Consider the following 23,274-nt stretch of genomic DNA (forward strand, 5'->3'; position numbering starts at 1 on the left):
ATATATATATATATATATATATATATATATATATATATATATATATATATATATATATATATATATATATATAAGGGATCGGACTGAATTTCTAAGCTATTAAAGTCTATGAAATTTTTCTAAAGGAAATTAGACATTATGATTTTTTTTTTTTTTTTTTTTCAGTTTGTCAGAATGTTTTTTTTTTTTTTAAGGATAAGAGTTCATCTTTAGTATTTATTAGCTATTTTGTATTGTTGCATGTTTGGATGCATCTTAAAACATTAAAGAATATTTCAAAGGTCCGAGAGATGACAGAGTGGAATTTAAACCCCCCAGAGGATATTTTTGAAGCGATAGAGATATTATAGAGCAGTGAGTTGATTTAAAGCTTTATACTGTATTTTTCATCCATCTAAATGTATCATGATTATGTTTCATGATATATGAGTATATCTCTAACCAATGGAAGATCTTAGAGCATAGTTTAAAGCCACCAGAATGTATTGTTAAAACAATCTACCGAGTAATCTTTGTGTTGTAGTCTCCTCGCACTGTCTATTATGTGTTTTGAGGTATTACAGTGTGTTTCAAGATATTTTCTACATAATCAAGGAATTATACCATGTTCCTAACTTATGAGAGGTATTAGAGTACACTACAAAGCCCCCTGAGTGTGTATTTAAGGGAGTGCAATGAGTAACGTGTCTGGTGAAGTCCTCCCTGTAGAACCTCGAGTTCTCCCAGAGCGGTCGTGTGTTGAGTCGCATCCTGTCAGCTGTGGTGGATGTGTGGACGTGTGGGTGTTGCCTTGGAATGCTCCTGTTTGGATTATTTTAGCGAGCTGCCTCCCTTACCATTATCCAAATCCGCCCTCAAAGTCTCCAGGAAGTAAGTGTGGAGTGTGAAGTGCCGGGGTGACTTACAAAGGCGAGAAAGTGTCGATTGGTGCTGGAAAGTTTTTGAACCTTGTGGTGGTCATGAAAAAAAGATTAAAAATAAGGCCGGGAAAAGAGTCTTGGGTTGTTATCAAGTATCCTCACATAACCTAGTGCTATTTTTTACCAATCCTAACTGTGTCTGACGTTATCCTGCCCTCACCAGACAAACTATCCTAACCTAACTAGATCCAACCTTCCCTGACTGGACCCTACCAAACTTACTCCAACATAATCCAACGTGTAACCTATCCTCTCCCTGCCAGACTTAACCTAATGTAGCCTATCCTAACTTTACCTGACATAACACTACGTATGTGTGATCCTAACCTAACCATTTAACATTACCAGTCTGAGCTTGACATGACATAATCGAACCCAACCAAAGCCAACCTTCATTTTTTCCCATTTGAGCTTTGAAGCAGTTGTGAAGTAAGAGTTTAAAGTACACAAGGCTTTGAAAATCTATCCTACCCTTACCTATCATAGCCTAACTTAACCCAAGCAAATAATGCTGTACTTTCAAGCAGTAGTGGTGCACTTGGTGCAAAGTACTTGTAAATTTTCACAAATTAATGGGTTTGGCCTGCAGCAGTCACATGTGCTGCTCATGGTGACCTGCCTAAACTCTGTTGTGTAACATCTGGCATCAGCCCTACAGAATTCTGAAATTGGCATCTAACAATCTCTTAATGACCGAACAACAAATAGTGTCTTGAAGTTAAAGCAAACCTAACCTGATCAAGTTCCTGTTTGAGGGTTTTAGCCTTCTGGAATCCCTGTTTAACTCCCTGGATAACCCTTAATCATCTGGATTTTTATGTTACTTGGAATGATGAAGTCTAAAGGGTGAAATAAAAAAGGATTTATTTTCAGGAGGTTTTTTGCCAAAATGGTACCATATTTTGTTGTGCTAAGGATGACGTTCACATAAAAAAAATTGTCAGAATTACTTTGTTGTGTCCCTCTCCCACCTCTTCAAATCAAATTTTATATTTTTGGCAGAGACAAGGAAACAAATTTTCAAAATTTAAAATCAAACCAAACAATATACTAACCTGTCCACCCTTGACCACCATGTATAAGCCTTTAGCCGTGTTTCAGTCTTGAATGTGGAACAGTGATTAGGACTAAATCTAGCCAAATGTAACCTCATAACCCTAACCCCAGGTTGAACCAGACTCCCCCAGTCATACCAGAGCCTGAGGAACAATACTTGTCATGGTGGCTGTCTCTGAAAATCTAATGAGCAAGTGGTGCACAGCAGTAAATATGCCACTCTGAAAAATGATAGAGGAACCTGCAGTTGACACTTGATTGGTGAACTGCAACTGTTATAATGTACTTTCTTGGGTCACAAGTCCCTAGCACCAACATGGTTTGTATTTGTTTGCAACACTTGGTGCTTGATCTGACAATCTCAGAGGATCTATAATTTTTTTCTGTTATTATTGTTGATTTACAGTAACTTTTGATATGACCATCATTCTTTACACATCAAAATATGTAGAAAAGTGTACTTTTAAACATGAAATTTTGCTAATAACCTCTTTGCTCAGGGACATATGTAAGCAAGATGGAGAGGTTATTAGATTTACTTTAGAAATGCCCCTCACCATCACATTAGGCCAGTCTTGCAGATTCTGTTTCATGCCACTCCACCAAATGCTAATGTGAGTTCTTATGAAAGGCAGTCTTGATATACAACAATATTTTAAAACTCAAGGCAATCACTCATTTGTTTCAAGCAGAGGACAACAACCAACAGAATAGAGGTGTTTTTGACCCGTGCCGGTACCACACAATTAGATTGGCATTGTCTTTTCTTCCAGAGTGTCGTGACAGCTTTTGAATGGTGCAGAGTGTGATGCCAAGTATTACGGGGCCGTTTGTGCTGGGCGGAGGCAGCAGCAGCACGGGCGACCGGGATGGGGTGGATGGTGGGGGCACACGGGGTGGTGGCCGGAGCAGTGGGGGACACCGGCCTATGTCCAATGAGGAGTGTGGTATCCGAGAAGTCTGGGCACACAACATGGAGGAGGAATTTCACCACATCCGTCGCATTGTTCACCAGTATCCCTATGTGGCTATGGTAGGTGCCCCTTATCTGCATTTCTCACACACTGTTCCTCATCTTCACCTTGCAATTGTTATTCATTTACTGTTGGTTCTTTGATCATACCTTAAAGTGGGAGGCACAGTTACCCAAACTAGTGGTCACAAAGCAAATTTGATCTTGATTTAATTGTTTGACTTAGCTCCTTTTATACTAATTCATTTTTTCTTTGTTTTCTTATGTCACCAACTTAATTTCCTTGTTATGTGATATTTAAATTTGAGTCTCAAGGAAAACTGCCTAACAAGATTGCACACTACAGGATACAGAGTTCCCTGGAGTGGTTGCGAGGCCAATAGGTGAGTTCCGAAGCAATGCAGACTACCAGTACCAGCTGCTGCGTTGTAATGTTGACCTCCTGAAGATCATCCAGCTGGGATTCACCTTTCTCGATGAGCAGGGCAAGACGCCACCAGGCTTCAGCACCTGGCAGTTCAATTTCAAGTTTAATCTCACGTATGTTCACCTCCTGCAATCCCTCATTTATACAGGATTAATTTGTTTAATCTTGCTTAGAAAATAGTATTTGGTAAAGATCTCGTGATGTACATTCAAATAAATCCGAAGTTGTTGTAATGGAGAATGGGAATGCAAATTATAAAAGTTTTGAATTGTGTGGTAGTTGGCATAGAGCGATAATGCTCCCAGTCCTGTGTTCCTGTTCTTTTTAATTCCATATCATGAAACAGGGAACAGTTTCTTTCAAAATCTTTGTTTCAAAGATAAATCATTTGGAATAAATTTCCATATGACATTGAAAAAGAATAATGAAAAGAACAGAAATTATAGTCAAAAGTGTGTTGCAACATTAGGATCTAAATTCATACACATAATGATTGCTTAATAGTTAATGTTAATTGTTTAGCTATAACTTTGATTATGTAGCATTGCATCAAGTAGAGCTCAAGGACTTGGAATAATTTATTTGATTGAGACAGCTTCACCATGGCTAAACTAAGACTGGCTTTTTTCGGCAGGGAGGACATGTACGCCCAGGACAGCATAGACCTCCTACAAAACTCCGGCCTTCAATTTAAAAAGCATGAAGAGGACGGCATTGAACCTGTCAAATTTGCTGAGCTCCTCATGACTTCTGGGATTGTGCTCTTTGACAACATAAAGATGCTCTCCTTCCACAGGTTGCTCATCTGTTTATGTGATGTTGCAGAATTCATTTAAGCTGTTTTGAAGTCTTGTCCATGTAATACCTCAGCAGAGTATATATTTCCCATTATTTACATGAGACTTGCTCTCTATTCATTGTTAGTCATTATTCATTTATTTGTCAGTTGTTGTAATGCATTTAGTACTAAAGTAATGCTGCTGACACACAAAACTTTCCTTATTTTACAGTGGGTATGACTTTGGTTACCTGCTAAAGCTGTTGACAGACCAGAACTTGCCCTCAGAAGAGAGTGAATTCTTTGAACTTCTGAGGCTCTACTTTCCTTCAATTTATGATGTAAAGGTGAGTGGATATTATAATTTCTGGGACAATTAGGTCCATGTATCTATCAGTATATCAGGTGAAGATCTCTCTTAAAGGAGAACTACCAAGAATACATCACTGCATAAATAAGTTTCTAAATTATTTAGAATATTTCTTAGTTTTATGCCTTATATGCCTTCTCACTTGGAGGAAAAGTTAGGATTGTAATAAAAGTAAATATTTCACTATCAGTTATTAAAAATATCACATTTCTCAGGAACCAACCTAGGTTTTTTTTTTTATTAGTGCTGAGTCAATTTACAGCAACCTCTCTTGGGACTTTTCTAGTGTAACAATGACTACAGCATTTACAGTGCTAGAAGTCTTACTAAGCTATTGTGGGTAGACAAGAGTTAAGGCTCAGTGTACCATGCTTATTTACAGAAATGTAGTCATGGCAACACTGTCAATGATTTTATTAACTTCCCCAGTACCTGATGAAGTCCTGCAAAAATCTGAAAGGTGGCTTGCAGGAGGTGGCGGAACAGCTGGAGCTGGAGCGTGTCGGGCCCCAGCATCAGGCTGGCTCAGACTCCCTCCTCACAGGTGCTGCATTCTTCAAGATGAAGGAGGTGAGCAATACTTATTTGTACTATCTGAATACACTGAAGGAATGGAGAAGGATGTCTTGATTTATTAGATACAGTTTAGCAACATCCATTGTATTCTCCCCTATGATATTTATGCTAAGAAAAATTGTAATTGCTACTTCACTGGAATATAATAGTGCTTTGTTTCACAACTCGTATACACCTAGAAAAATAACAGTAATTTAACACATACTAGAGGCCCAGACACCTTAAACAATCACGATCTCTGATGACAGATGGTTTTCAAGTTATCCCTTTATGTTGGATTTTCACTCCTAAAAGCAAGACCAAGCAGACAATTATTTCAATTAACTTAATTAACCAAAACAATGAAAGTGGTTTGTCAGTCACTGATGTTGGTTGTCCCTCAGCCAATATTTTTGTATTCCTGTATCATATTCATTCCATGAAGTGTTTCAATTTTTATTAAAAAAAAAAATTCATGATTGCGAAATTCTTAGTGACAGCTCCCAGGTATGGCATACTTCTCTACACTTCACTCTTTTTCTTAGAAATGTGGATTTATTTTTACCTCATAAATGGAATTGATTCAATTTACTAGTTATTACAAACTCTTTTCTGACAGCAAAATTATTCCATTTGTGTTAGGGGGTGAAGGCCTGGAGTGAATTTGTTTTTGCTGGAGGCAGTTAATGATTCAGGTGGCTTGCCTATGTAATGGTCAAGTGTTTCTTGCACATTCACAGTGTTTTTAGTATGCCCTGAATAGCCATCCTCATCCATTATGTGATAGGCACATTTGCTTGATTATGTCATAAACTGGAGTTTTATGTATTTATACATGTATATTTATTTGTTTGTTTCTTGGCATTCTCAAGATGTTCTTTGAGGACAAAATTGATGATGCCAAGTACTGTGGTCACCTCTATGGTCTGGGGACATCCTTTGTTGTCAATGGAAACTCCTCAGCCTCGTACACAGACAACGGCCACACTTCAGACTCCACCTCCAACTCATAGTGCAGCAGGGAAAACAAGTCAAGCCCCGCCCAACCTTGTACAGACCCTCCGTGGCCCGTGGAGACTTAGCCGGCCGTGTTGGCTCCCGATTCCCTTGAAGACCCAGCAGGGGTGTGGCACAAGGTTATTGTGTTTCTGATCCACACTCATGGAGGCTGGTGTCCCAGTCCTTGTGTGTCCTACCAATAATTTTATTATTTCTGTGTTTTAAAAATGGGTGGAAGTGCCATCCTCACTTTTCTTCCTCTCTCTTCTGTCATTAATCACTGTCTATCTCTCTCTCTCATGCTTTCTTTTTGTTTTTCCTTAGTCTATCAGTTTTCCTAATGTATTGAGTGAAAGGTGAATTTAGGATGTGGAAGTATGGATGTCTTACTGGTGAGGTCCTAAGGGGAAAGTCCCCTCTGGTGTGTTTTAACTGGAAATTATGCATTTTCCAACAGCCTGTTGGAGTGGTCAGAGAATCCCAGAGATGAAAGAAAATTCAGAATGATGTTTATCATCTTTTTCCCTCATTTGTTGACAACAAATCTTTAATGCAAATTACTAATCTCAAGATGAACAGAGCTCCTTATGAGGAAATTGAATATTTTTGTTTTTATATGATTTCCACTTCCATAAATTTTAAAACAATTTTTGTTCTATGTACAAGAGTATGAGGGAGTTTTATATTAAAGGCTGTACATTTCAGTATTCTCATTTAGGCCTGAGTTCAGCCTGAGGCAGTACAACTTCATGTCCTGTGAGGGAACATCACATCTTTGGATCAATGGCCACAGACGCTAGGGCTAAACACTCTCCCTGGTGGGCTGAACTGGAAGTTGATTGTCAGGGAGGAAGAACTAATGTAGTTGAAGGGAAAGAGACATCATTGGTTTTATGAAAATTAAAGAAGAAAAGTGCACAAAAACACTCTTATTTTTTATAATCAGTTTGTATCTTGAAACTGTGATAACAATTATACTTTTATTGAAGATTATTCATATCAAAGAAAAGATGAATAAAATTTCCACTGCTTTAACCATTCTTTGCTTATAGAGTTATCTCCTTCAGGCCATTCACAGCTAAGAGAATTTTCATCAACCCTTCAGCAACATTACTGAGCAGCCAGGGAGTGTGAGGGAGAGGTGCAGCACCTTGTGATGTGTGTCCTAAACCAGGTGTTTGATACCTGCAGTATGCTTGGGTATGGTTTCAGCTAATTCATGAAATATGTTTTGTGGGACCACTCATTACAGATATATGATTTTCATCATAACACTAGAGGCAAACTGTTAACACTTGTAACAACCACCAAAGACAAGTAAGTTAAAATCATACTTTCAGTAAATACAATATCAATAAGAATTTTCATTAAGATCATTGAGTCTTCAAAATTTTGAAGTATTGATTATTATGAAACATCATTTTACTCATTTTACTATAGTAGGTGGAACACACACACACACACACACACACACACACCTCCAACTCCAGTGGCTAACTGTTTTTTGTACTAAATAACATGTTCAGTGAAGTCTTATTGAATTTCAAAACATTTGGAGCCTTAAATAAGAAACTTAATTTTTCACTCCAGCTGCTTTCTTTAATTTTTCATGTTTCAACCTACATTAATGTTTGCTCAGGAGAAGTTTAATTTAGTTTTTCTGCATCAATAAGCCAACATTTTATTAAGGCCTCAACCACTTCACCAGTGATTTCTTCTGTACTTCCAGCTAGATGAGGAAAATTATGCTTGCTGCAAAATGAGCCTTGGAATGAAGCTCCCTCTTATTATACTGCTGGAATCAGTACTTTAGAGTTATTCAGATATCCTTTAATAACTTCAAGCTTTAAGGAATATTTTTTCCAAAAACTTGACCTTGTTTTTGAACTAATTCATTTTTATTTATTTATTTATTTATTTATTATTATTATTATTATTATTATTATTATTATTATTATTATTATTATTATTATTATTATTATTATTTATCATTATTTTCTTTTATGGGAGCTCAAAGACCAGAAGAGTGACACTGCCCATTGTTACAAGTGGAGATATGAATATGAATGTATTACCATGTCAGTTACAGTCTGTATGTCTGTATGTATGTGAAGCCTCCAGCCTAGAGGGATGATGCAGTAAGTTCTTGTATTGTGACTTGAGGACTGTGCACCAGGAGGATCTTATTGTCTGCTGTTATGTCACTACTTCTTTTCCTCTCCACCTCTTTGAGAGTTGCTAAGGCAATGACCATTGCAATTTTTCAGTCATACATTTTTTCCCCACCCTCTTCAGAGATGTCACATGAAGCGCCTGAGGAATGAAATTTAGTTTAGTCATGTTATGGACTTTCCTTGATTTGTAGACAGACTTAATGAGTTCATTTAATAACATACTTTACTTAGCACAAGTGGACTCTGTTCTCGGGAGCATGATAAGGTTTTGTTACAAACGTGTGAGTCTCCTCAGCAGTACAAGTGAAGGTATAAAGTTAGAAATATCATCAATGCATTACTTCTCAACAGCAGTAAGAGTAGAGCAACACAACCACACCAGCCAGAATCACAATTATGATGGACATCAGGCATGAGATGTGTCTAGTGGTACAAACATTGGTGACAGAACCACCGGACAATAGAAAAAATGTGACACATCTCTGCTCCAACTCTGATGTTTGGAATAATCATGATGCTGTCTGCTCGTGTCCCCGAGGATTCATTTGATATGTAGCTTACTGCCTTGATTGACTGTAAAATGTGTTCTTTTGTAACTAGATGCAGCTGTAGGGGCAGTGTCTCCTTAAAGCTGCAATATTTTGGATGAACTGACATTTCTACTTCATATATAACCAACCTCTTGCTAATTGGAATTGGCAGTGTACAAATAAGCTTTGGATTACAAGTGTATATAAGGACTTTCCTGGCTGAATAGGATTATTCATCCAGACCAGACCATAGATCACTTGAAAGTAATTTAATCTTATGGTGGATTGCAGAATACAGTGAAGAGAGTTGTGATGGATGTGACAGGAAAAAAAAGTGTGATGAACTTTATGGAACAGCACAATGTAAATGAACTTTGTGATGTGGACACTCTTGAAGTTATAGTTTTGTATTCTTCAGAAACTCCAGATAAATGTGAAGATAAGTTAAACAGAAGCAAAATAAATAGAGAGAGAGAGAGAGAGAGAGAGAGAGAGAGAAGTGAAGAAACAGCTTTGATTGGGAGCTAAATGAAGACTGTTGAACAGAGATGAGGAAGAATTAACATGTTTGCAAGCTGCAAGATTGAAGTCAGTGGATGTGCCTCAAGTGTGATGCTAAGAATACTTACACATCACTGCTTGAGGGAGATGTCTTGCTGTCCAGTGATGCTGCAGTAACATCTACATCTCCACAGCAGTAATCATCAAATGATTCTAATATATTATGAAGTAATGTTCATGTTGACTAGTCAAGAAAACAAATTGCTGCAAAATTTTTAGGAACAAGATTTGGAAGATCGAATATTCAAACCTGTAAATTGTTCAAGTTCCAGTATTTCATTTTTGAACTTGTCAGCATGGTTTAGACTTAAGTAAGCAGAATTGTGAATAAACAACTGATAACTCATTGATTTAGTGTAGGTCTACAATAGATAGTTTTTTTTTTTTTTTTTTTTTTTTTTTTTTTTTTTTTTTTTTTTTTTTTTTTTTGCATAATGTCAGCCTTTAGGCCACATGTTTCAGTGATGTGAATTATCACAATAACTAACTTTGGTCATCAAAAGATATACTAAAAAGACAGTGATAATGAAATGATCAATTAATCAACCACCAAACTAATGGTTAGACACAAGCAGGCCTCAGAAAGTAACTTGACTCCTGCTTCAACTCAAGATACAACCTTACATGCCTGATTGGCAAGCATATTACACTTTCAGCAGCTTGAAAAATAATCGAATGAGACTTTTCATTTCATGTGAATGAAACAATTGGATGTACCAAAGGAAGACTGTGATAGCACTTTTCCATGTATGTGTTTTACTAGTAATTGTTGTGTTTTGGTGGCAAAGAGATTGTTGTCATACTTGTTACAGACCTACAACTCATGTGATTATATGTGAGGTGTTTGGTCTGTCAGCAGATGTGATTGCATGTGTGTGTGTGAAGCACTGTGCTGTCCACCACCTGCAGGTGAGGAACTTCAGAAAACAATGTAATCAATGTTGAACCAATGCCTTTTATTTGTGACACGTAAAATACAGCAAGCTGTTGTTTGGTGCTGCTGCTTTGCTTCCCATTCATTCAAGTTTTCTTTTCAATTATCTAAACTAGCATTTTCATTTAAAGAATATTTGAGGATGTTTCAGTTGCAGTCTGCTTGGGGAAGAAAGCTTTATACGTGGTATGCAAAGATGCATCTTTACAAGGAAGTGTTAAATATTTGTAATGTTACCAATTTTCTGCAATAAAGTATTAGGTTTTAATCATGATGCAATGATGAAGTTTTTTTTTTTTTTTCTTTTTTTTTCAAATTTTAGTACAACATAGGATGAAAATAATAATTAAAAAAAAAACATTCAGATACTGTTGTGGAAGAGACAACATCAATACATCTTGTTTTGTGAACTCTGCAGTGAGTAACATGACCATCATATACTGCATTATGTACTCATTGTATTCATTGTCAACATTTCCTTGCACAAGTGTACAAAAAAGATCAGCACTGTAATGTCATGTACTCATCATATTGCCCTGTCATGAAGGTTGCCAGGATGAAGCACACAGCCTGTGTGGTCAGCCACATCCGTCTAGTCAGGTTTTTTAAGTGCAAGACTAAGGCTACAAGTGTCTACAGACTGAATGTCTTTACTTTTACTCTTTTTAGTACATCTTTTGTTACATTTTTTTTAAATCATTCCATTTTACCTAGTAGTTGTAATTTCTCATCTGATGGACTATGAGAAAAATGTGTGTTTTCATGTATAAATTAACAGCAGATTCCTGTTATGCATTACCTCCACTAAATTGATGTTATCATTTTTATTGATATTTGATGTACATAATTTTAATTGTATTTTAGCAGCTTGCAAACTTGGTAATCATGAAGTGATGGCAATGGAAAGAATAGATATTGTTTTGTAACAAAGATATAATTTGTTTGAATTCCCTGAATGGCCATGCTGGCATTACAGTGTACCTGAAAGAAATCTTGGCATTATTTCATATATATATATATATATATATATATATATATATATATATATATATATATATATATATATATATATATATATATATACATATATATAAGTGTACATTCAAGTCCCTCATTCATTACAATACATTAGTGTGTATCAAATTAACTGGATTGCACAAGATTCTGCATTCTGCAGTATGAGGTGCTTTTCTTAGATCTAGTAAATCTTCACAGAATACTATAAGAACTATACACTACTGTAAAGGAACTCTACTTTTGAACACAGTAAGTATATGGCTATCACATTTAGAGACAAGCAATTATCAGTTGCTTTTCACAGGACAATGATAGGGATCCACCAGATGAAAGAGAAAAATGACACGGTGTTTACAAAAATAAACCATCTTCTGATATAAACTATTGAAAAAAAGACAACCATGCATGTAAATCCCTATTAACTAAAAATATGAATAATAGCAACAAATAAATAAATAAACTAACCCTTACATGTAAATCAATAAGTTTTCTAATACCTAAATGCAAGGTTGCATAGATTTCACAATAATGTATGCAAAAGTATTTCAGCTTGCTGAATCTTCTTTCCTACAATCATAGTACTCAAGTCTTTATTTTAAAGCCTCTCACTATCACATGACTTCCAGACTCAACTACCTGCACACAACACCAAGCTGTGAAGACTAAACATCAAGAGTGACTGTGTTGTGTGGGGAATAAAGATTAAATATTTGAGCAAAGAAGCCAGGCCGGGAATACCAGATGACTGTGGCCAGGGCTGTGGTGGTGGCCAGGGAGGCCAGCAAGTGCCGCTGCCATGTTCGCCCACTCCTGGCACACTCCACAATCAAGTCAGCTGGGGTATGTTCAGCATCTCCGGATACCTGCCACAAATTGCTTGATATTAATAACATAATTGCATTATCTTGCCTTCTTGTGACAAACACTATACAAAACACTAACTGAACTTTGACGCATTAAAATCAACTGATATAGTTAAGGATAATGACCTTATCTAAATGGCACTTCAGGAACTTCACTTCTTCACTGAAGCCTCTGAGGTGTTTGAGGGCATCACCACACTGAGAGGCAAGGCTGGTCACTGTGTGGATTTCCTGTCCTAGCTGCAGAATTCTTGGGTCAGCCTGCAGCTGGTCCCTCAAGTAACCCAGAGTGGCATGCATGTAGCGGATGTGTTTATTAATGTTGCTCATGATGGCCGCACACTCTGGAAGCCTTACAGATAAAGAAGGATTATAATTCTATGGATTCACAACATATCAAGAGCTTTCCTGAATTTACCAAATGTTTAAATCTCAAACGACTCATTTAATAAAATGAGGAGTTAAGCTCTATTATAATCAACAGATAATATTAGACTGTAAACTATGTTAGTATTGAAATCATTATCATCACTGCAAAAGGACTAACATTTTTTTGTTACCTAATGACAGTTCAATAACTTGCAATTACGTGGAACTCTGAGAAACCTTGTAAATTAATACTTTTAGGACATTATCTTGTATCTTATAAAATCTCTCTGTCAGTACAACTTTTAACTAAATTTGCTTTGCCCATACATGTTCATCCATTATGGACATGGTCAATCCCCACACAATCTGTCTCTCCCTCATCACTATCTATCCATATGTATGTATGAATGTATGTATCTAACTATCTCTTTAAAGCCTTACTTCCTCTGAGAGCATCCCTCAATGGGGTGGCCATGGCAGTAAAGCCTCTACCTCTCCATATTCAAACATTCCTCTCTTGCTTGATCAAACAACTGGCCCTTACACCTCTTTCACATACTATGTACTCCTTTATCCTATTCTCCCACTTTTTAAATTATCTTCCTCTCCTATTAGCACCTTCAACTTCACTCTTATACACTTTCTTTACAAAGTTTTTGCTTGTCATCCTATCAATACAGCTGTGCAATCTTGACGTGTTCTCACCAATTCCATCACTCTACAATTTATACCATTTGCATAGGAGCTCATATCACATCTTCCATACACACTTACATTGCTCTCACCCTCCCATCTTGTCACTCTAGATGCTCCTCTCTGATATGCCCACATCTTTTAACTCCACCAAGGAAATGACCATGAAAGGATATACCAGGCAATTATAAATCAAATGACTTAATTTCATGTAGAGGGAATCTCAACCCAAAGAAAATGGTCGTTTTTACTAGACAAAAAAAATCAGTTTACTCACGTCATGTGGGTATTGAGGGCTACATTAGGAAGGCTTGATGTCTGCCATTCTTTCTTATTTATTTCTTTTATGGCTTGAAGAATACTCTTGCGCACTCCAACAGCTGTTATGTTCATGTTCTCAAGGTCTTTTTCTGACAGCCGAAGAAAGACATCAAATGTCACCTGATTAAGGAAACTTTTAATAATACACACATATTGCATAGATAAGAGAGCAGTTTTCACACCAATATCAAGTCATCATAGCATGCTTTGGTAAATCAACAAACCTTTCAAAATTATGAAGGATTATTAGTACTTTAGGGAAAAGAAAAATGCTATTATTGAAAAAATCATGAATGAGGCTCCTTTTAGCCAAATATGGTACTGGATGTTGCTTCACACTGCTAACACCAAGATGCCATCCAGAACACCATACTGCCTCCTACTACTTTCTATTATCATTTCCTCTAGTAATCACATATATCAACTATTCACCTGGTGTTGCTGGAAGATGGGAATCATGTGGGGAAGATTGAGGCCAGTCAGTACCATCTCCAGCTCCCCAAAGGTGTCAGCCATCTTGCTAAGTGCTGAGGGCTGGAGTGTGGCTGTGGTCTTGTCTGCAGCAGCCAGGCTTGTGATATCAACACTAGCATTTGGCCACTGGACAGTACAACGTTCTAAGATGTCTGCAATCTAAATAAGCAGAACATAAAGTTAAGTCCAATATTCTTGCCTTGAAATGGTCCTATGCTTTATCATTCATTCAACAGATAATTCTCTTCCATTCACATGAGCTTTGTCCTTATTCTCTTCTACATTCAAAATACTCTGCCCATCTCTTCTTTACAGCATCTTTCTCTGTCATACTATTATCCTTAATTTTCATACTCTTTTCTCTCCCTAACCTTCACTTTTGCAACCTTTTCATCTCCTTCCTTTCCTTAACACTGTCACCCTCCTATCCCATCTCTCATCTACATTTAATTTACCATCAAACACAACTCTTTTCACTTCATTCCTCCTCCATCTCTCACTCAACATGCAACTCTATTAGTTTTCTAGTATAAATTATTTTCAACAACTAAAAAATTGTTTGCTACTCACTTGAGGAAATCCAGCAGCAAGAGCAATATCAGCTGGTCGCTGGCCATGAGTGTTCATTCTTGTAGGGTCTGCTGAGTTCTGCAGCAACACCCTCACCACCCGTCCATGGCCCCTTGTTGCTGCCCAGCTGAGTGCACTCCACCTGTCACAGAGGAGGTACATAAAGGATAGTAAAAAAAAATATGAGAAGCATGAATGGAGAGTGAGGGTGAAAAAGAGTGCACTAAAAAAATTATATAGTTTTAACTCAACACTTTTTTCAGCTTTCAAATAATATAGATAAAAAAAATACTGATGCTAACCCTCTATTGTCCTGCTTGTTTACATCAACTTTAGCATTAATGAGGCGCTGCACAATGGAGATGCGTCCTTCCTTGCTGGCAAACATCAAGGGAGTCATGCGGTGACGCTCAGCAACATCCACCTTGGCTCCATAGTTAAGCAACAGATCCACACACTCCAGCAGTTCTTCTTCTGATTCTCTGCTGGATGCACATGCTGCCATGAGGGGTGTGAAGAGCTCTGGAAGGTATTTACATGCACTGCTGTTTATTGTATCTTGGGAAAAGATACTGTAGATGTAATCACTATGCAACTATGAAAGACTTTCTTCTTTCTCTCACCCCTATTCTGTCCACCTCTCTAATGCAAGAGTTAACAAGTATTCTCAATCATTCATCCCCTTCTCTGGTAAACTCTGGAACTCCCTGCCTGCTTCTGTATTTCCACCTTCCTATAACTTGAACTCTTTCAAGAGGGAGGTTTCAAGACACTTATCCTTCAAATTTTTACTACCACTTCAGACCCTATTCAGGGACTAGCATCTCAGTGAGCTTTTTTTTATTTTTTTATTAGATTTACGTTGCCCTTAGCCAGTGTACCTCCTACATAAAAAAAAAATACTACTTAATTTTCAAGATAAAAACCAATGTAAAGTAAAAACTTTACACTCTGATTATTTACTATTGAGGATGAAATAACATTGAGGTTTGTTCTTTCTGGGGACATTCCTCCCATAGCCACATTCTCTACAAAGATGATGAAAGTTACCAAAACAAATCTCTGATTGTTTACAGAACTGAATATGAATCACCTATATTCCTCATTTTGAAAATGGTAGATTTAAGTGCTAAGAAATTTTAAAATAATTTTTTATTATTATTTCCTCCATTTATCACAACTCCAATGTTTATGGTGCTACAAGGTACTAAATGTCAACAAAAATATGATACTAAAGTAGCACACTGGAGTACTGCCAAGAGTTACACATGACAACATAAGGGTGAAGTTGGATCCATAAGCCCCATGACACTTATTCAACAAGTGGTTGCTCACTGTGCCAAGGCTATTTAGAGTGTCACTGTAAACATAATGCCCCTTACCATCTTCTCACCATTCCCTAAATTTTACAAATGTATTCATTTGTAAATATGGCTATGAAACCTTGAATTGTAAGTTGATGGATAAAATTCTTATTTTCTGCCCCACTACAGTCTTTACACTTTATTGTATAGTTCACATTATTTTTTTTCATAACACTATGGGAACTTGAGTTACTGGCAACTGCTTTAGGGTGGTGAGGTAATACATTCCTTCTCTGTGCCACTGCTATCTTGAGGATGCACCTCTGAGTGAGCTGCCAATTGTCCCTCAACACTATTCCTCTCTAATAACATTATAAACATGCACTCATGGAGCAACCTATCCTGGAACAGGGACATATTGTATTCATTGTGTTACCTTTGGATGTCCAGATCTGATGCTATCAAAGTTATGGCTGAAAGATAAATTACTATGAATTATATGTCAATCAGCATCATAAGCATAACTGGATAACAGTCAATTAAAAAATCCAAACAGAGAGGCCATGAAGGAAAAGAGCTACGATAGTAACATCACACCTTTGTGCATGCTTGGGTCAGCTCCTTGCTGGAGAAGATACTCCACCAGTTGAGGGCGGCCAGAAGAGCAGGCAAACAAAAGACAAGTCCAGCCTCCCTTCAGCACCTGATCCACCGCAATACCTGTGTGGCCAATACATATACACTGATTTGATCCAATTCAGAAGTGGAACCACAGGAGCAACATAAAGCTGAGTTTGCATAAGGAAATGGTATGATCATTTAAAAACATGAAGAAATGAAAACCAAAGAGTATTTATGACAGAGGAAATATCTCTAGTTTAAGAGGAATGTGTTAGTTTACACAGTCCTGAGCATTAGTATTCAGTGATTTCACGATGAATAAAACAAATATACATAGCTAATCATAAAAATACAATTGTTGCACCCAACCTATCACATACCTTGTTTGAGCAGAGACTTCACCACAGGGAGGTTGCCCTGCATGGATGCCAAGCGCAGTTCATCCAAAGGAAGTGCATACCCATCATGCATGCGGATTTCTCTTCTAGAATTACTCCTACGAATTCCTGAGCCAAAGCTTTTGGTAGAGCCACAGGATGGGGCTGGGCTGGGGGCTATGTGATTGTAAAATATTAAAAGATAAATAGGATAATAAAATTTGTATGGAATACTTTATTACAGTAGTTGATGTAATAAGGAACAGTAATAATTGTTTTCACCACAATTAGTTCTGATATAGCTTCAGTATCATAAAGTTTGGCACACTGACTTTCCATTGCCTTAAGAAAAATTAGTTAAAGTGATTTCTTGAATTATCACAAAAGCATTCTCTCTCTGCTGAAACATCACCTTTCAAATATCCATTGTGGTGGGCAGAAGGGGAAAGAGAGTGGCCATTGACAGCAGGCTCAGCACTCCACAGTGTCTCCCCATTTCCCCTCTCTTGGCTCCTCTCACTCGCTGCATCAGAGCACACAGAAGTCACACTCTGTCCAAGGAAATGATTGTTCTGTAAGTTAATATCTACTGAGAATGTCATTATCATAATAACCAACAATACAAGCAATTCCATAATCTAGTAAACAAATATTCAATCGTCTGCTGTATGGTAGGAGACTGCACTCACCAAGTTCATAGAATCATAATCCGAAGTCAAAATTTCCGCTGCTTCACACTCCATGACTATGGTGTAATTTTGTAATTTTATATTTAAGGACTCTAAGGTATGTAGCACAGTATTTCCTCAAAACAGTCTTTTGAGATTCCACAGAGAAAAAAAATCACTGTTCGAAATAATCAGTACTGAACATTTTCCTGTGTACTGCTTGGCTCACATTCATTCACAGGTCTCAGTTATCACTTGCCCAGCAATGTTAACCAAATATTTTCAGTCAATACAATGCAACATTCAAACATCTTCCACTTTCAGCAATAATTTTCTGATGCTCTAAATATAGGAGCCCCTTCACTGCACCACCACCAGCTTCCAACTGGCCCAGCCAAGTGGAGTGCGTCTGGCAAGATGCACACGCAAGGGGAGGCTTGACAGTGTAGCAGGTGAGTGAGAAGATTAACGATGGGCTATAGCTAGTTGTGATCAGACATGGGTTATACAGTACAGTAATGATTTACTCTTCCTTTCCCCTTCTTCCTTCCAGCATTGTTACATATCTCATGTGATGACTAAATTACCATATGGAACAATTACTTGATATATTCTCTGACTTTTTTTCTCTGTAGCATAATAAAAATCACACCTATACGCTCAAAGATTTGATCAAGTAAGTTCTCTCAATTTATTTTTCATTATCACCATCACAATTCTTAAAGGAACAATTAAGCCCATGTAAAGTCATCCATTATCACTTGATGGCAGCTTGCCAGGAACTGGTAGTGCTGCCAGACACAAAGTATTAAGTCTTCCACACCCTGCCAGTTTCAGACATGTGCATTGTGCAGTTTAACTTCTTGGGATCCTAGCACTGATGGTAACAAGCTGTCATCAGGACTACATGCATTGCTTTATCTTGTGATGCATCTTCATTACAGAACCACACACACTATTTGTTTGCTTCCAATCTTGTGGTACCTCTACCAGTCTAGATAATATCATGAAGTAACCTTGCCATACCACTTAGTTCCATTGCTTTTCAACTTTATAAACTTTTCTGCTAAGTTAGTTAGGTTATTTCATTTATTTTTCATTTATTTATGTTTATGAATTGGTAATTAATTTATTCTATTATTATTATCATCATCAACATTATCATCATCATCATTATTATTATTATTATTATTATTATTATTTATTATTATTATTATTATTATTGTTATTATTACTATTTATTTTATTTTATTTATTCATGTATTTATTTTTAGTTATATATATATATATATATATATATATATATATATATATATATATATATATATATATATATATATATATATATATATATATATATACTTTTTATCTATTTATTTATTTTTATTTTTATTTATTTATTTATTTACTTATTTACTTATTTATTTTATTTATTTATTTATTTATTTTTATTTTTATTTTATTTATCTTTTTTTTTGTGTGTGTGTGTGTACATACACATACATACACAGCTCACCTGAAGACCAGACTCCCCACTGAAGAACCCAAGATCTCCACTGCCACCATTTTCTCTGTGAATTGAAAAGAAGTGGTGAAATCAAATAAAAAGATTTTATTTTTATCTACAAAGATCCATAAAATTTGTTACATTGTATAAAACTACAATTTCAATCACTGGCTAACACAATCTCCCACAAGATTAAGGCTGAGGTTCAAAAGATAAAAAGAATTCTTATTACATGGTCAATATACCATCCAATATTGAGAAAAAGTGGCTGTAGATTATATGAATAGGAAGGAATACGAGTTGATGGTATTAATAAAGTTAATAAAAAGAATGATCAGAATATGTAACCATAGTTTGGTCAACCTGCAATGATCCAAACATAAAAGCCCCATAGCCCTGCTGCAGCATGTGGTGCATCTGCATATTGCTTCATCAGTAGCATGCTGGGCATTCATGCTTTGGTTGTGGGTTCAACTCCCAACACAGCATCTTTCTCCCAAAGCTCAGGTTTATTTGAACTTACAGATCTTCTCCTTTTGGCTGTTCCCGTTATAGGTCACTGCAGCTGATCATTCTTATCATTTGAGCTTCTAGATCAACTGCTCAGAATTTCAATGTACTGAGTGTGTTCTAGCTGTATCCTTGTTTGAGGATAAACAAGTGGAATGCACAAGTTGGAGGTAATACAAAACTACATAAAATTATCTACATTTAATGAGCATGGAAATAGCAGCAACTAAACAATTGTCATGTCAAAAACAATTGTAACATGAGAATATCAAGCTCCAGTGTGGGATCTGATACAAGTTTAACTTTAGATTTGGTTAACGAACAAAATATATAACATGCAACTGAAAAGAAAAACTTTTCAACTAATTTTTCACACAGCTGTTTTGCCATCTGCTAGGATAGGATCCACACACTCCACAAAAGCTACATATTATCTTCCTTTTATGTTATCAATTTACGTTAAAGTGGAGCTACAAATTATCTTCTTTTTTTGTTATCAATTTACGTTAAAGTGGAAGTTATTCGAAACAGTGAGATGTAATACTTGTGAACGGTGACAATTACGTACATGAATTGACTGAAAATGCAACTGAATGGTAATATTGCCAACATTATGTAATCTACCAAACGCCAGAATTATTGGAGGAAAACATGCAAATGACATCAAGAAATCCTTACCAATGTACATACAAGTAATACATTCACTCACTGTGGTCGAGTGTTGACGGGAGTCATGTCGATGAATTCGTCCTCCTCCTTAGCCTCCCTGCAGTAGGAACTCACCATCTCCAGCTCATCTTCACTGCTGTCCCACATATCGTCAGCTCTCGTGCCTTGCTGTGTTGGGCGCCCGCCAGCAACCTGTCTGCCGCCTGCCTCACTCTTCCTCCCCCCCCACCTCTCCCCCGCCGCAATGTTTACCTCATGACGTCACAAGTATTTACTTCATGGAGGAGGATTCGGGATCTGGCACACCTCGGTATTTCTTTGCTTTTCTTTCTCGTAGTTCATCATCTAGTAATGTGTGTGTGTGTGTGTGTGTGTGTGTTTATATATATATATATATATATATATATATATATATATATATATATATATATATATATATATATATATATATATATATATATATATATATATATATATATATATATATATATATATATATATATATATATATATATATATATATATATATATATATATATATATATATATATATATATATATATATATATATATATATATATATATATATATATATATATATATATATATACATACACACACACACACACACACACACACACACACACACACACACACACACACACACACACACACACACATATATATATATATATATATATATATATATATATATATATATATATATATATATATATATATATATATATATATATATATATATATATATATATATATATATATATATATATATATATATATATATATATATATATATGACATTTCAGCATCGACTGCAAACTGCGTTTCTTTTTTTTCTTTTTTTTCATGTGAGGATAAGGGCTTAAATGTCTCCTGCTACTGACAAACAATCTGCAATGCATTGTGTCTGTCAGTCAGACGCTTCGAGCTGCATCGTGGAAAAAGACGATCCGTGAAGAGCTGAAAATCAAAAGAAAAATGTTTGACCTGTATTGTGTGTGTGGAATATCTATATAACTCTCTCTCTCTCTCTCTCTCTCTCTCTCTCTCTCTCTCTCTCTCTCTCTCTCTCTCTCTCTCTCTCTCTCTCTCTCTCTCTATCTGTAAGTACAGCGGCGCAACACCAGTCTACTACATAGGAGACTGTTCAAATAGGAACTCTATAAGAGACAGTCAGGTTTAGGCAGCTTTGCATCTCTTGAGCACAACGTGGCCATTAGTAAGTCTAGGCAACTCTGCAGCTCGTGCAATGAAGTCTAAGCAGCTCAATACCCTTTATCTGAACTAACAGAGAATACACTGAGGTTGATTGACTCTCAAAGCGGTAGCTCTCCAGCATCGAGCACATCTGCAACACTTCATAATGAAGAATCTACAAGATATATATAGCGAGTGCTGCAACATGTCCAGTAACAATTCAACACAGCAATGTAGTACCTACTGTACCATGGAATCCTTGTACTGTACATGTGTATCCAAGTGAGTACAGGATGGAAGTTTCCGCTTACCGCAGATATGAATAATCTGCCCAGGAAACGTAGGCCAAGGTTACTCCTTATCCTATCATATTGTACCGACAAGGAGGCAGACAGTTATTCGTGTAAAAAAATAAAAAAATAAATAAATAAAATTATTTCAGGGATCCCACTGTAAGCCCAAAAAGTGTCGGTTTTATTATTTTCACCCACGATGCAGTGTAGTGGTTGAAGGATCGCAAATGAGGTTCGGTAAGTAAAATGTTGAGTTGTGGACATCATAATATTATTATGGGATGGCTTGCTGATGTGAATTACCAGTAGTTTCCATGCACATATCTGGAAGAAGGTTGACAACTTCTGGAAAAATACGTTACGTAATTAATGTACATTTTCTTACTTTCACTTTCATAACGTGCTAGTAAAATCAAACGCTGAAGTCAGCTAGATGATCGCTAAAACGTAAACTGCTTCTAAAGTTGCTTACGTTTAAAGGTTTACGTTCTTAAGGTTTATTTCTGTCTTTCTCATTTCTTCACAACAATAAGGTCCTCTATTTTTTTTTTATCAACTTGTTAACTATTCTTCCATGAATACACATATAAGTTTCATATTTTACTTCTGTTACAATTCATTTGGTTATACCCAATGAGCTGAGTAAGCCGACCTTTTGTGGGTACAGTACTTGTTTGACTTATCTTGCCCACCGGATGCACACACACACACACACACACACACACACACACACACACACACACACACACACACACACACACCGTTTTGGATCTACATACCACAGCTTTTGAAATTAAAACGAATGATACGTAACGTGTTGCAGAGGCATACTCTTCTCTTCCCCGCCTCTCCTCCATTTTTCTTTTTTTTTTTCGCCAAAGAATGCAATCTTAAGCCTGTCCACAACAGGAAACATTGTTTTCAAACAGTTTGCAAACTGTTTGCGAACAATCTTTTACGCGTATTTGTTTTCCATCCAGAATGGGAAACGAAGTGTGTGTGTGTGTGTGTGTGCGGCGGAGGTGACGATGAATCAGTAGTGTTGCCAGATGGTCAATAATTTCAGGAGATCTGAAATTCTGTTCTTATGACAGGATTTAAGAAATTAGTTGTTGTAAATTCTTCTGAAATTTTAACCTATGGGAGCCACATCCGTAAAAGTATTTTAAAGTCAGTCGTGGACATTCGAAGAAAATTGATGAAACCTTTCCCATCTACTCTCAATCTGCCAGAGGCAAGTCTCCATAAAAAGACTCCTTTATGTGTGTGTATATATATATATATATATATATATATATATATATATATATATATATATATATATATATATATATATATATATATATATATATATATATATATATATATATATATATCTCACCCATGTCTTTTTTTTTCTTTCTTTTTCTTGCCCTTTCATGAATTTATCAAAAGTGTCAAGTAAAATACAAAGGTTGCTGCAGTAACCTCTGCACTCATCGCAGGCAGGACGGCAACTGAAACATTGTTTGGAAACAGTTTGT

General features: G+C 36.3%; 2 protein-coding genes across 4 annotated transcripts; one reads left to right on the forward strand and one right to left on the reverse strand.

The window, feature by feature from the left end:
* Positions 1-709: 709 nt before the first annotated feature.
* LOC135111462 (CCR4-NOT transcription complex subunit 7-like) lies at positions 710-11,211 on the forward strand. 2 transcript variants are annotated; one of them, XM_064024757.1, is made up of 8 exons: positions 736-870; positions 2,088-2,295; positions 2,750-3,009; positions 3,296-3,489; positions 4,011-4,172; positions 4,387-4,501; positions 4,954-5,094; positions 5,952-11,211. In XM_064024757.1, exons 3-8 carry the CDS (start codon positions 2,770-2,772, stop codon positions 6,090-6,092), a joined length of 993 nt encoding a protein of 330 aa, XP_063880827.1. In that variant the 5' UTR covers positions 736-870; positions 2,088-2,295; positions 2,750-2,769; the 3' UTR covers positions 6,093-11,211. The 2 variants fall into 2 exon arrangements, with proteins under 2 accessions (XP_063880826.1, XP_063880827.1); XM_064024756.1 differs by lacking the exon at positions 2,088-2,295 and having other exon boundaries at positions 710-870.
* Positions 10,279-20,481, reverse strand: LOC135111461 (ankyrin repeat, SAM and basic leucine zipper domain-containing protein 1-like). 2 transcript variants are annotated; one of them, XM_064024754.1, is made up of 11 exons: positions 20,281-20,481; positions 19,071-19,125; positions 17,299-17,437; positions 16,890-17,063; positions 16,486-16,608; positions 14,887-15,106; positions 14,585-14,726; positions 13,973-14,173; positions 13,497-13,660; positions 12,284-12,509; positions 10,279-12,157 (listed from the first exon to the last, which is right to left on the reverse strand). In XM_064024754.1, exons 1-11 carry the CDS (start codon positions 20,385-20,387, stop codon positions 11,957-11,959), a joined length of 1,752 nt encoding a protein of 583 aa, XP_063880824.1. In that variant the 5' UTR covers positions 20,388-20,481; the 3' UTR covers positions 10,279-11,956. The 2 variants fall into 2 exon arrangements, with proteins under 2 accessions (XP_063880824.1, XP_063880825.1); XM_064024755.1 differs by lacking the exons at positions 19,071-19,125; positions 20,281-20,481 and adding an exon at positions 17,576-18,127.
* Positions 20,482-23,274: the final 2,793 nt, after the last annotated feature.

The sequence above is a fragment of the Scylla paramamosain genome, chromosome 22 (assembly GCF_035594125.1).
Source record: "Scylla paramamosain isolate STU-SP2022 chromosome 22, ASM3559412v1, whole genome shotgun sequence".
NCBI classification, from domain to species: Eukaryota; Metazoa; Arthropoda; class Malacostraca; order Decapoda; family Portunidae; genus Scylla; species Scylla paramamosain.